The sequence below is a fragment of the Danio aesculapii genome, chromosome 4 (genome assembly GCF_903798145.1).
Source record: "Danio aesculapii chromosome 4, fDanAes4.1, whole genome shotgun sequence".
Lineage (NCBI taxonomy): Eukaryota > Metazoa > Chordata > Actinopteri > Cypriniformes > Danionidae > Danio > Danio aesculapii.
The window spans coordinates 54,357,582-54,373,581 of record NC_079438.1 but is presented as its reverse complement, the minus strand read 5'-3'; the positions used below and the strand labels follow the sequence as shown (position 1 = coordinate 54,373,581).

The 16,000-nt window shown below is 35.0% G+C and overlaps 1 protein-coding gene across 1 annotated transcript; it reads left to right on the top strand.

Moving 5' to 3' along the window:
* The first annotated feature begins 6 nt into the window (after positions 1 to 6).
* On the top strand, positions 7 to 14,168 carry ada2b (adenosine deaminase 2b). The gene is made up of 10 exons (XM_056456107.1): positions 7 to 233; positions 2,198 to 2,483; positions 4,226 to 4,442; positions 6,764 to 6,974; positions 8,184 to 8,311; positions 10,032 to 10,122; positions 10,957 to 11,059; positions 11,135 to 11,292; positions 11,360 to 11,562; positions 13,804 to 14,168. Exons 1-10 carry the CDS (start codon positions 192 to 194, stop codon positions 13,889 to 13,891), a joined length of 1,527 nt encoding a protein of 508 aa, XP_056312082.1. The 5' UTR covers positions 7 to 191; the 3' UTR covers positions 13,892 to 14,168.
* The last annotated feature ends 1,832 nt before the right edge of the window (positions 14,169 to 16,000 follow it).

The following is a 16,000-nucleotide window of genomic DNA, read 5'->3' as shown; positions in this document are numbered from 1 at the left end:
GGCTGATTTGGGTGATAACGTCACACTGGAAAGGCTTTCCTCAAGGCTCTTATTCTATGAGCCATTTGAGATTTCACAGTATGTCACATGCTCTATTGTCATCACATTCTTAATATGCGCTGTTCCTGAAAGAGGAACTTTTATTCGACATGCAGACGCACAGCGGCTGAAAACGCATGCCTGATTGATAGATGAGGAGCAAAAAGGGAGCAATGAGTAAAATAGACTTGAAGGTAAGGTATAACTTCTGATGCATTGAGTTTTAAGGCTTGTTGTTTTCCTGCCGCTGAGGTTTTGTATTGGATTAGGATGTAAATTTGATTGATGGAAACGCCAGAGGACGAGCTTTCATCTGTTAACTTTACAAAGGATACGTTAAGATCTACACTGTTACAAATGCTGGATTAAGCTATAGAATTAAGTTAACTGGTTCGTTTTTACAAATTTAAGTAGATTAAACAAAACAGTTGAGTTGTAATTAATAAATAATCAAGAGTTGTGTTGTTTCGGCTGCTTTTAAATAAGTAGTTTGAACAAAAGGTCATTTTTGGAGTGTAACAATGTACTAAACATTGAAACACACATGATTATTGTGTATCAGCACTGTAAATAATGCTGGATTACACACAATTCCTTCATGATGTCCCAACACAAATCGATTAACGTCATCGTTTTTACAAATTTAAGTGGATTGAACATAAAACAGTTGAGTTGTAAGTAATAATCAAGAGTTGTGTTGTTTCAGCTCACTTTAAATAAGTAATTTGAACAAAAGGTCATTTTTTTAAGTGTAACAAAGTAAATATTGAAACACACATGATTATTGTGTATCAGCACTGTAAATAATGCTGGATTACACACAATTCTTTCATGATTTCCCAACACAAATCGATTAACGTCATCATTTTAACAAATTTATGTGGACTGAACATAAAACAATTGAGGTGTAATTAATAAATAATCAAGAATTGTGTTGTTTTAGCTCACTTTAAATAAGTAGTTTGAACAAAAGGTCATTTTTTTTAAGTGTAACAATGTAAAAATTGAAACACACACGATTATTGTGTATCAGCACTGTAAATAATGCTGGATTACACACAATTCCTTTATGTTGTCCCAACACAAATCGATTAACGTCATCGTTTTCACACATTTAAGTAGATTGAACATAAAACAATTGAGTTGTAAGTAATAAATAATCAAGAGTTGTGTTGTTTTAGCTCACTTTAAATAAGTAGTTTGAACAAAAGGTCATTTTTTTAAGTGTAACAATGTAAACATTGAAACACACACGATTATTGTGTATCAGCACTGTAAATAATGCTGGATTACACACAATTCCTTTATGATGTCCCAACACAAATCGATTAACATCATCGTTTTAAGAAATTTAAGTAGATTGAACATAAAACAATTGAGTTGTACTAGGCCTGTCACAATAATCAATATATCGACATATGGACATGACCTCAAGCAAATTTGGTAATCCACTATATATCGCCCATACATAAAAACCAATTCTAGCCTCATTATAGCTGATTGCACAAATTTGTCCATCTCTATTGCAGCTGTCAGGTACACAAATTGAATAATTCAATGTCAAATGTAAAACAACATGGTGTAGTCGTCCTTGTATTATTATTTTAGTTAAATTAATCTTTATTAAAGTTACAAATGTTGTACTTTTTATCCCCGAATGCTCTTGAAATGCCTTTAAAACGCATGCCAATCATACACTTTCACTCTGTTATGGTTAATATTTTGTGGTTTTATTCAACTTAACATTGCATGTCAAGCAATGTGACTATTGTGGACACTGATGCTGAAAAGCTGTACAGAAGTGTCTTGAAAAATATCTAGTCAAATATTATTTACTGTCATCATGGCAAAGATAAAATAAATAAGTTATTGGAAATGAGTTATTAAAACTATTATGTTTAGAAATGTGTTGAATAAATCTCTCCGTTAAACAGAAATTGAGGAAATATATTCAGGATTTTAACAGGAGGGCTAATAATTATGTGGATAGTGGCTAAGAAAAAAACATGCACTGTGATCCTTAAGAGTTTAGTATTAATATTAATATCAAATGATTCTAGTTCATGTGGCAGAACACATAATGTCCACTTTTCCACCTTTAAGACACACTCCTCTAAAAACAAACAAGCATGAGTAAATGATTGTCTCATTGTCTCAGAATGCGAGTGCAGCAGTGATGGTGGTGCTGCTGGTGTGTGTGAGCGAGTGTAAATCAATGCCAGATCCCCATCAGAGAGAGCAGCTGCTGCAGCAGGAGCTCTTACAGCAGATCGGGGGAAACATGGAGCTCAACGAAGCCGAAAAGCGGATGGATTCACTGCTGTACATGCTGAAGATGAAGGAAATCACTCTTTCACCTTTCCCACCGGCCAATCACTTCTTCAAAGTGCGGCACATCATCCAGCAAAGCCCAATATTCAAACTGCTGCAGAAAATGCCAAAAGGTACAAAACGGCTGCTCATATTAATCAGGGGTCACCACAGCGGAATGAACCGCCAACTTATCCAGCATATGTTTTACGCAGCGGATGCCCTCCCAGCTGCAACACATCACTGGGAAACACCCATACACACTCAATCACACACATACACGACAATTTAGCTTACCCAATTCACCAATACCACGTGTTTGGACTGTGGAGGAAACCCACGCCAACACGGTGAGACCATGCAAACTCCACACAGAAATGCCAACTGAACCAGCCGAGGCTCGAACCAGCGACCTTCTTGCTGTAAAACCCATTGCACCACTGTCACGGCCCTATGTCTGTTTATGTTTGTAAATATATAGAGTCAAGTCAGAAATTATTCATACCCCTGGCTAAATTTGGACTTAAGTTTACTTTTATTTAACCAGCTAATTTAATTTATTTTTTGACAGGAAACGACACAGGCTTCACTAAAACCATAAATAAACAAAAGCCATCAATGTGGGGAACAACATATATATATATATATTTCTCAGCTTTTATTTACATTTGAACCAAAACTTTAAGTGTTTCTCAGTACAGGGATGTGGCTGGAAGGGCATCCGCTGCGTAAGACATATGCTGGAATAGTTGGTGATTCATTCCACTGTGGCGACCTCTGAAACAGAGACTATTCGAAGGAAAATAAATGAACGAATGAAAAACTTAAAGTCAGAATTAGCCAGGGGTATGAATAATTTCAGGCTTATTGCTGCTGGAAGTGCATTCGCTGTATAAAAACATTTGACAGAGTAATTGGGGGTTCATTATACTGTGGCGACCCTTGATAAATGTGAGTAAATATATAGGTTATTTATGCCATTTTTATATTAATTTAAGTAATATTATTGAACAATATGCTTATTTCTTTTACGATTTATGTACAGTAATGTTTATATAGTAATATTTTATCTTTAGTTATAATATATGAGAGACTTTGTTTACCAAACAAGTGATTCAGTTTGTATTTGCATCACACATTCATTTTTATTCAGCGTAGTCTTATTTATCAGGGAGTCGCCACAGCGGAATGAACCGCCAACTATTCCAGCATATGTTTTATATATATGTTTTATATATACAGTACTTCCTTCAATTCAACTCATGTCATTGGACTGTGGGGGAAACCGAAGCACCCAGAGGAAACCGACACCAACACGGGGAGAACATGCAAACTCCACACAGAAATGCCAACTGGTCCAGCTGAGACTCGAACCAGCGACCTTCTTGCTGCGAGGCGACAGTCCTAACCACTGAGCCACTTTTAAAGCTTTTAGCTACCGTACTCCTAAAATGATTCTACATAAATAGCGAAAAATGTCTGTAGTTTCTGCCGGTCTCTGCTTTTATTGGCTATGTTTGGTACACATCTGTGCTTGAATGGATGGAAAATAAAATAAAAAACAAACCTTTATGAATTTGTTTCCCTGTTGAACATAGAAGATATCTTGAAGGGTTTTGTAAACCAATTATTGATATACTTGGTAGAAAAAACAGATGTTATTTTGAAGAAAGATGAAAACCTGTAACCATTGACTTCCATTGAAACAAATACTATGGATGTCAATGGTTACCAACATTCTTCAACATGTCCACTAATGTTCAACAGAAGAAAGAAACCCATAAAGGTTTGTGAAAAGTGAGTAAAGAATGACAAATTTGTCATCTTTTGTGTGGCCGGTTGCTTTAACACACCAGACTGACTGTGTGTTTTGCAGGTGCTGCCCTTCACATCCACAACTCCGCTATGGTGAGTGTTGATTGGCTGCTGAACGCCACATACAGGCCTAACTGTTACATCTGCTTCACTTGGGACGGATCGGTTCGGTTCCTCTTCTCCACCAGTACACCCTTTCCGCGCTGGGGATGCTCTTTTTGGAAGCGGCTAGACATTTTAAGGGCCAGTCTTAGTGATGTCACTTCCTTTGATAACAGGTAAGCAAACATCAAAGTCTAGGACAGCTTTACTGTCAAATCTGCCACATGTGCAGACATTCAATTACTCTCAGACAGTGAGTGGGGAAGTTATTGTTATAGTAATTAGTTATATTAATTAGTTATATTAATATTAATTTAATTATACTAATTTAATTGCTTTTCCACTGAAACAAGTAAGAGGTTATTTTTAAACTTTAGGCCAGTGTTTCTCAACCACGTTCCTAGGGGACCACCAGCTTTGCACATTTTCCATGTCTCCTCAACCAAAACACAGATCATCAGCTCATCAGACTGGATGATCATGGGTGTTATATCCAAAGGAGACATCCAAAACATGCAGTGTTGGTGGTCCTCCAGGAACGTGGTTGAGAAACACTGCTGTTAACTTAATTACAGTTATATCTGCCTTAATTACTGTAACTTAAAATGTAACAGTTTTATATAAATCAGTTCAGATCATTCGCAGTAATATACTGTATATATTATAATATACTGCAGGATAATTAGATTGGTCAATTAAACAACATTTATCGGCGGTTCATTCCACTGTGGGGACCCCAGATTAATAAAGGGACTAAACCGAAAAGAAAATGAATGAATGAGAACATTTATCGTTTATCAACACAACTGCATGTACACTGTAAATCCCAGTAAATGTACTTCAAACCATTTGAGGAAACCGATTGCAACAAACCATTTAAGTTCAAAAACAAATCCTAATGAGTACTGTGAACTTACTCCGTAAGCACAGTAAAACCCAATAAATTAAGAGATCTCATACCAATTGAGTACTGTAAAACCCAATAAGTTAAGGCAACTCAAACCATTTGAGGAAACCATTACAAACTCTTTGAATCGATCGAGCTCAAAACTTTTTGAATGAGTAGAATCAACTTCCAGTAAGATTTAAGTTAACAGCACTCATTTGATTTGATAAATTTGACTAAAAGATTTCACAGTGTATTTAAGAAAAGAAATGCATGAGGAATTGCTTCATGAGCATTTAAGCTACTGTATGAATTAACGTTGAACAGTTTAGTGTCTATGCATTGAGATTTACATGACGTTTTAGTAAGTTAAAGGGTAAGTTAAAGAGTAACTAAGTTACAGGGGATGTGTTTTACAAGATGTAAAGGAAGTCTCTGATGTCCCTAAACTGTCTCTGTGAGGTTTCATCTCAAAATACCCCACAGATATTGTTTTATAACTCTTTGAATCTGCCCCTTATAGGCTTTGATCCTAATTGTGCTGTTTTGGTGTCTGTCACTTTAAATTCAAATGAGATTGAGCTTTTTTTAAAAGAGGGCGGAGCTACAAATGCCTGTGTGTCAGCATAGTGGCAGATTCAAAAACAAGACTAATGTCCTTTGGTAATAAGGGAGGGAATATCACTAATGGGCGGGGCTTTCTCACTCTGATGACACGTACAAATGGAGAATGTCAATCAAAAATGTTTCTGCAGACTGTTTTAATCAAAGTGTGATCATTAAAAATCTAATTAATACATTTCTACTATCAGAAGCTGCTTATATTCACACACTGCTGCCACACAACCGTCTTTAAACTGTTTATAAAATTGATTTTTGCATAATTGGTCCCCTTAAAGTAGCAAAGTCAGACTCAGAAAGGTCATTTAAATACAATTTTAATGATGTAATTAGCAATTGGGTAAATTTCGAAGTAGTTTACCCTAGGACCCTTACAAATAACACTAAACACTACACCAGTATCAGGTGTAAAATAGCCACAGGTGCTTACAAATAACAGCAGTTGCATTAATGTCATCTCACTGTGTTAAAGCATTATCGTACTTCCCGTCTCTCATCAACAATATCTACGTCTGAAAGCTTCGACAGTTTTTATTCTTCATATTTGCTTGATTTATTATCACTTTTGACAGTCTTATGACTGATTAGTACAGCAAAAACATGACAATAATTGATCATCTTCAACAATAATCAACAAAGTATGCCAGTTTTGTTCAGTGGCATTGTTTACATTCTGTGGCTCCAATATGGCCGACTGATAAAACCCCTCTAATAATACAGTCAGTGAGTATATATACACACTACAATAAGGAAGAAAAAACGATTGCAGCATCTATCATGCCACCTTTGATGTAAAGCTTCACAACAGAATAAAATCCCAAATGTAACCATAACCAGCAAAGACAAGCACTCTTCAACATCTGAAGTGGATCAAAACCTTTCAGAGCTGTCTTAAAGCTATTGAACACCACCTATTCTTGTCTTGGGATAACTTTTTTGATCCACATCAAACGTTGACTACTGTAGACTAACTCAGCCATTATTTTTCAGCTTAATGCGTAATCTAACGCTCTTCACGGAAGACCCGGAGACGTCTTATCCTACGCAGGACTGCATATGGGAGCGGTTTGAGAGGATTTTCATTGCTCTGTCTGGGTTGATTACGTATGCTCCTGTACTGAAGGATCACATCTACCAGGGTCTGAAAGAGCTTTATGAAGACAACATCATGTATGTGGAGCTGAGGATCGGACAGGCCAAGGTTTGGGACATCACTATGAACTCAAACATTTGATTTTGTAATCAAAATACTTCAAGATACTAGTATTCATCTTAAAGTGACATTTAAAGGCTTAACTAGGTTCATTAGGTTAAAGTTGTATCATTGTATAATCATGGTTTGTTCTATCAGAAACAAATATTTCTTAAGGTGCTAATAATATTGACCTCAAAATGGATTTAAAAAAGGTTTTACTATAAGACAAAATATTCGCAAATACTGTGAAAAATTCCTTGCTCCAAAATAAATATTTCACAGGAGGGCTAATAATTTTGCCCTTAACTGTATATTGAAACTGTATTATGAAACTCCCTCTTGTTCCTCAATTAAATTTTTTAAAGAGCAAAATTCAACCTGTCACTCACATGAAATCCACCAATAGCAAACCACGGACATCCAACCATCCAATCAATATACAAAATCAAGTCCCGCCCTACTTTTTTCGATGAATTTCACTTATGTAGACTATGATAGACAAGAAAATACTTTTTCATTGCATATAGATTATAATAGATCAGACTTTTTTTCTATGCATTTTTTGCAGACTGTATTTGTGATTTTGTATTTGTCATATACAGCTGAGCTCATCGCACAGCAGGTACAGAAACTGAACAGACATCATTATGATTATACAGTTGAAGTCTGAATTATTAGCCTCCTTTGAATTTCTTTTTCTTGTTTAAATATTTCCCAAATTATGTTTAACAGCAAGGAAATTTTCACAGTATGTCTGATAATATTTTTTCTTCTGGAGAAAGTCTTATTTGTTTTATTTCGGCTAGAATAAAAGCAGTTTATAATGTTTTAATTTCCATTTTAAGGTCAATATGATTAGCCCCTTTAAGGTATATATTTTTTTCGAAAGTCTACAGAACAAACCATCAATATACAATAACTTGCCTAATTACCCTAACCTGCCTAGTTAACCTAATTAACCTAGTTAAGCCTTTAAATGTCACTTTAAGCTGTATAGAAGTGTCTTAAAAAATATCTAGTCAAATATTATTTACTGTCATCATGGCAAAGATAAAATAAATCAGTTATTAGAAATGAGTTATTAAAACTGTTATGTTTAGAAATGTGTTGAAAAAAATCTTCTCTCCGTTAAACAGAAATTGGGGAAAAAAATAAACAGGGGGGCTAATAATTCTGACTTCAACTGTATATATAAAGAGATGTTGTTATGTTTAGGCATATGAACTGGATGGCACTACCCATGACAGAGCGTGGACTATTGAGGTCTACAGAAACATCACTGAGCAGTTCAGAGCAAATCATCCAGACTTTATAGGAACTCGTGTAATCCTCTCTGCTCACAGGTGAAACACACACTTAAATCACTCCACAATTAAATCCACAATCAAAAAACACAGTCTAAAACATATGAGATGTACAAGTTAATTTCCTGACGATGACAAAAAATGCTATTAAAACATCTTGTACAAATTGAATTTCTCATAAGATTTCGACATTAAAACTATGAATGTGTGTTTAGATTAAACGTGTTTTAAATCAACATCTAATAATTACAGCTTGTAATGCAAATAATGATACAGAATTACATTCAGTAATGCATTTGCTTTAGTCAATAAAGTCGCTTTAATTGTATTTAAACACATTTTACCACCTAAATGGCATTTTCCCAACTGAGATAGCACTTCTAGTCTAACAGGTAGTACATTTCTGATTATAAATGAGATTATGGATTAAAATGCATCACCTTTAGACTACAAAAACAACAAAACATGCCATAAACCACAACCGAGTAGGAAAGTTTAGTGAAATTTTAGTTTCAATTCAGAGTTCAACAATAGCTACTGCATATGGGCTTTTGTTTTGGCTGCAGGAAAGAGGCCATATAATGTCTTGTTTTTCACAGACAATAAGATGTTTGCACGTGTGACATACAAGACCTGCAAAGTTTCAAGGACAATAGCTCTACACAAAGAGGATTTACTCTCATTCCTGACCAAAACACATGCAATCAAGGAGTACTTTCTCAAATATGTCAGATTTTGAAAAATATCCCTAGCTTTAGCATTAGCATGAAATATAATGTCCAAACACAGAGGCTTCAGTAACACTGCTAATATGCTGTCTAGAGATACAAAATCAGAACTTACCATTGTGAAGGTTTTTGGTTGCAAAGTTGGTTCAGATCAGCTTGCTTGATCATAAGCTTCGTCCAAAACTGATCTGGCACATGCTGAGGTGGTCAAATCATCATCTTTATTAACTGTTTGTGGCTTTGGAAGCTAACATTCACAATTATGGTAAGGGGCGTAACATTTCCGAACATAACCTTGAGTCGTTAGCCAATCACAAAGACAATTGGAGCACTTTAGGCTTTTTAGATGGAGGAGCTTAAAGAAAGAACCCAGTCAATGTTTTATTTTTATTTTATTTCATATTTAAACATCACACTGGATGGCATTATTGGTACATTATGGGTATTTTAATAAGTTTATCACGTTTCAACAAACATTTTTAGCTGTATGAAGTTTAACTAAATGTTTTTAGCCGGTTTCACTGATGTACAGTAAGTTGAGATGACTAGAAAAGTTCATTTGATTCAACAAAAGAAAAGCATGATAGTATATACACTGAAAAAGATTATGTCTGCAAAACTGTTGCAAACTATTTATTCGTGTTGAATTTAAACAAACAAATTAAATTTAAGAAAATTAAACTTAATTTGTTTAAATTCAACACAAATAAATTGTTTACAACCACTTAACGTAAAAAAATTGAGTAAATCCAAGGAATCATCCTTGAAACATTTTTTTCATTGTACAACATATAGTGTAATACAGGAACTCAACGAGTGTTTTAGACAGACAGTGTGAATAGAGGTGATGAAATAATGTAAACATTAGTGTTTATTGAACATGGAAGCATATATAGTACACCCATCATTATCCCCTTTTAAATTACATCATAGGATCTTCTTAATATAATACAGAAATATCTATTTTCAGCAGATGATTATAGCTGCATATTAATCTGAATTTCTGCTGATCTGGATGCATTTTTATGCAGGTCTTCTAGTGTGTCTCGTGTGAAGCAGGCTGTGCAAGAGGCCATTGAGATGCAGAGAAAATATCCAGACATTGTCGCAGGATTTGACCTGGTAATCTCACCCTTGCCTTGGGTTACAATTCACATCAATGCAAATATTTAAGGGGAAAAAAGGGGACATTTTGAGGAAAAATACAGCTTTCATTTAATTAAATGCTGTTATTATACAAGTTCAATACCTGACAAAAGTCTTTGTCATCGATTCCAGTTGTAAGAGCAACAAATAATAACTTGACTTCTCATTGATCATTTGGAAAAGTGGCAGAAGGTCCATGTTTCTGATAAATCATCTGTTGATCTGCATCTCAATCATCACGAATACTGCAGAAGACCTACTGGAACCCCCATGGACCCAAGATTCTCATAGAAATCAGTCAAGTTTGATGAAGGAAAAATCATGGTTTGGGGTTACATCGAGCGTGGGGGTGCAGAGTGGATGGCAACATCAACAGCCTGAGGTATCAAGACATTTGTGCCGCCCATTACATTACAAACCACAGAAGAAGGCAAATTCTTCAGCAGGATAGGGCTCCTTGTCATACTTCAGCCTCCACTTCAAAGTTCCTGAAAGCAAAAAAGGTGCTCCAGGATTGGCCAGCCCAGTCACCAGATATGAACATTATTGAGCATGTCTGGAGTAAGATGAAGGAGGAGGCATTGAAAATGAATCCAAAGGATCCTGATGAACTCTGGGAGTCCTGCAAGAACGCTTCTTTGCCATTCCAGATGACTTTATTAATCAGTGATTTGAGTCATTGCAGAGATGTATGGATGCAGTCCTCCATGCTCCAATTCTCTTGCACTACATATATTCTTTCCATAATAAATGCATTTTTCACAATGCACATAACATTACTTTCTCTGATTGTATCATTGATTGCCGCAGGTTGGTCGTGAAGACACCGGAGGGTCAATCTGGTATTTTCGGGATGCTTTATCACTCCCTTCAGAGTCACAACTTCCTTACTTTTTCCACGCTGGAGAAACAGGTCAGCAAATGCAGTCGATTTTCTCGTGGTGCAGTGTGGATTGGGATATATTTATCTATAAGTGTTTGCTTTCAGATTTGGATGGGACCGATGTGGACAGGAATGTGTTAGACGCTCTGCTGTTTAACACCAGCCGTATCGGACACGGTTTTGCGATTGTTCATCATCCCATAGCCAAACAGCTCTCCAGGACCAGAAGTGTGGCAGTGGAGTTGTGTCCCATTTCCAACCAGGTACAGTAGCCGTGCACTGTTTAAGTAAACTGGTTTGGTTAAATCAGCAGTGTTTCTTCTCCTGCAGGTGCTAAAGCTGGTCTCAGATCTGCGGAATCATCCAGCCGCAGTGCTAATGTCTGACGGTCATCCTATGGTGGTCAGCTCTGATGACCCCACTTTATTCGGGACCACAGGACTGTCCTATGATTTCTATGAGGTGTTTGTTGGTATTGGTGGATTGAGTGCAAATCTAGGCACTCTGAAGGAGCTCGCGATAAACTCAATCAGGTGTGAGGATGTTTATTTATTACAGAGTCTAACATTAACACTCGTCTATTGTAGTTTCACTCATGTACAATAGTTTTAGGAACTATTGTAATCAATTATAATTAATTGGCAATTATATTAAGTACATCGTGATTTTACTAAGCACGATGCGATCCTGGATTAACATCTATGTTGATCCTGGAACATCATTTGTGTCCGTAAAATAATCCATACCGATTCCCTACCCCTAAACCTAACCATAACAGTAAATTATTCCCAAAATCAAAGGGGAATAATAGCTGGAAAACAATTATGTATGCTGTACGCCTAAACTTAACATACACAGTAAACGTATTCCTTAATTCTGATTGGCTGATTGTGATGTTGTTCCAGCATCAACATAGATGTTAATAAAGGGACATGTCCTACATGGTGAAATCAGGTTGGCGTTATATTAGCCAGTGTTACTCAACATTTATTGTAACGATGCTTGAGAATGCAATTAGTCAAATCACACTGTAATGTTTTCCTATGAGCAGCTCAGGTCACGGTAAATGATCTAAACAGATGTCGTCACATAATAATAATGGCAATATTAGGATTAATATTATTATATACATTATTAGGAATTGCAGTAATGTCAGAACTTATTGATGTTTCTTTATTGATTTTTTTTTACATTTATTCTTTTTAATTGAAAATTAAGATCACATCAAAGTTGTTTGTTGTGACTGAACATAAGGGTTGTACCACAAAATGTTTATTTCCTAAAAAGTCAAAGGATTGGAAATGTTGCCGTTTAAAAATTTATATAAACGTTTTAAAACTTTACAAAAATGACATTTTAGTTTTAAATTTGGAAGAAATGTCATCAGTAATTTACAGGATTAAACATTATGTTTTACTCAAACACATAAATTGTATTCAGATGCATGAAAGATTTGTGTCACCATTTAAAATATTGCTAAACTTAAATTTCTCAACCATTGGAATTTGCACATATACAGTTGAAGTCAGAATTATTAGCCCTCCTGAATTATTAGCCCTGTTAATATTTTTCCCAATTTCTATTTAACTGAGAGAAGATTTTTTTCAGCACATTTCTAAACATAATAGTTTTAATAACTCATCTCTAATAACTGATTTATTTGATCTTTGTCATGATGACAGTAAATAATATTTGACTAGATATTTCTAAAGATACTTCTATACAGCTTAAAGTGACATTTAAAGGCTTAACTAGGGTAATTAGGTTAACTAGGGAGGATAGGGTTATTAGGCAAGTCATTCTATAATGATGGTTTGTTCTGTAGACTATCGAAAAAAAAATATATAGCTTAAAGGGGCTAATAATATTGACCTAAAATAGCTTTTAAAAAATGTAAAACTGCTTTTATTCTAGCCGAAAATAAAACAAATAAGACTTTGTCCAGAAGAAAAAATATTATCAGACATACTGTGAAAATTTCTTGCTCTGTGTTAAACATCATTTGGGAAATATTAAAAAAAAGAAGAAAAAATGTAAAGTGGGGCAAATAATTCTGACTTTAACTGTATGTTCAAATATATTAGTTTTAATTGTAAATACAGGTATACGTTCACATGACCATATATAAACACACACATATATATGCTATATGGTATACTGTATATATGCACTGTAAAAAAATCCTGGTTGTCTTAAATTTTTAAGCTGAATCAAATTAACCTTATGAGTCCATTGAACTTATATTATGTTAAACTCACTTAAAACAGCTTGTGTAACTTTAAAATTAAAGTTAAAATTAAGTTAGAGCATGAATAACTTAGTTTAATAAGTCAAAAGGATCTAAAAACACACCGAAAAAATGATTCAAAGATGATTTCTTGGATTTACTCAATTTTTTTTACGTTAAGTGGTTGTAAACAATTTATTTGGGCTGAATTTAAACAAATAAATTAGGTTGAACATTGCTAAATTTAATTTGTTTGCTTAAATTTAACACAAATAAATTGTTTGCAACAGTTTTGCATGCAACACTTTTTTCAGTGCATATGCTTTCAGGACTAACCATATGATTATATACTATATACTATGATTATACTGATCATATCATTTTTACAGTGTGGTTTCATGGATCTGGATATACAATTTATCAATTTATGAAATAGAAAAGTGTGTTAGTTGTTAGTTTTAGGCCCTGTTCATACACTTTCATTTGAAAATGATTTCCATTGTATGGAAGATGAATTTAAAAAGCTGTTTTCCCTCTTTGTTAACAGGTACAGTTCACTGTCAGCACAACTGCAGGATAAAGCTATGGCGGTATGGCAGGAAAAGTGGAACAAATTCATAGCCGAAAATTCATAACCATGACAAACACACTATATGCAATGCAACCACAGGGTAAAGAACACATTTAAGACAGATTATAGCTTAAAAATATTTCTGTAGCCAAATTTTATCTGACCACAAGAGGCGGTTTGTGTTTACAATATTCAAAAGAAGGATCTATTTGAATGAGTTTTAAAATATAATGCATTCCTGTGATGCAAAGCAACATTTACAGCATTACTCCAGTCTCACATAATCCTCCTGAAATCATTCCAATGTGTTGATTTGCTGCTCAAGAACTATGTATAATAATTATCAGTCTTTTTACCTTTTTTATAAAGTATTATAAATGTGTTTACTGTTATGTTTGATTACTTTAATGCATCCTTGCTGAATAAAAGCATTCATTTCTTTAAAACAAACTACATCTTCCTGACCCTGAATGTTTTGAACATTAGTAAACAACATGTCACTCACCGCTCCATAACCAAGTACGGCATCAATGGGGATTAACTGATGTCAATATCAACACGCCGTAGTTCTGTAGAAGACAAGTGCAGAGACACTGATTGTTAGACTAGTAAATTGATGAGTTTAATTAATGTTTGACCAGTTTAATAAATCAAGCAAAGAGATGTTTGATAGATAAATATTTAGTCTCTATAAGAATGTCAGCTTGTGAAAGCAGCAAACTAATGTGTCAACAGAAGTACACTGCTCTGGGATCTCATTTATAACACTTTGCATTAGAAAGTGACTGTACGTCAGAATAAATGTGAGTCAATATTTAGGGTAAAAATATTTAGTTTACTTACTGCTGTGCATTCTACCGTCAACTTTTGCATGGGATGTGGTGTTTCCATTCATGTAGTGTATACACATTTATAAATGAGACCCATGGACATTTCATGTGTACATTGTAAAAACAATTGAAATGACAAAACGTCAACACAACAAATATTTTGATGTATATTTAACTTATTTAATAAATCAATCAGGTTTCGGCTAATTTGTTTAGGTTATACCAAGTTTAACTTAATATAGTCAGTTTGACTGATGCTGATTGATGATTAAATGACTAGGAAAACTAATAAGTCAGCAATGTTTTCTTTACAGTGTACAATAAATGAAAGATACTGTAGTTCTTTCATACCTGTATTGCAATATGCCTGATGATGTGGACATCTTTCTTGTAATAGGGCATATGCCGAGCTAGTGTTTTTCCCCACACTGATCAACTTCCGGTGACCTGTTATTGTGAGTTTTTTCCATTTTATACGGTTACTTTTACAGCGTCGATGTTGTAATGTGATTAAAATACAATCAGTTAAACAGACTTTGGCATTCATTTAGTTGCTCAAGCGTTAAACGACACAAAAAGCCGTTTACTCTCACGTCCCTGTCAGAATCGGCAGGCTAGCGCAGAAGCTCCATTGACTATACTGGGGTAAAATAAATGTTCGTATTATAAAGACATGGCGGGAAAAATTTAATTGAATGCAGTGCTTCTTGTACAATCTGACACCCACTTTATATCGGCTATCACTCAGCCAGTGGAGATCGCATATTTTTAAGGAAAACAGACCTTAAACGCGCCGAATTTGCATTAGCATACACTTCGCCGGAAACGATTAACCCAGGTTACTGGCAAATTAAAAGTCCTATTAGCATGCTTCGGCATATACCCCATTATCCAGCCAAACGTCAGTGTGTACATTGCATTACTCAGGTTCAATATTATCTGGATGCAGCCTTGATGATGCAGGCTGAGACTGCATATCTCGGTGATGCAATGTTAGTTTACAGGTACGGACTGCATTTGAACTGCGAGTTAATGAGCATGAAAGGAATAAAATAGAGCTGAAAAATAGCCTAACCATAACTAAACAGTTGAGAAAATGCTATAAAAATATGATAGAAAATTAAATGGTACAGAAATGAAGATAGTGATGTCACTGTAAGGGGTGGGGTTAGGTGAGCACATTAAAAAGCATTGGATGCAGCTCAGATTGCAACTGCACCAGGTCTGCATCCAGACCCCTCTCCTCAGGACAGGCATGTAGGGATTGTGTGTTCTTTCATTACAGCAGGGTGTACAGTAGCTGGTATATCACTTCCCAATATAGTCCTCCACAGTCCCAGATC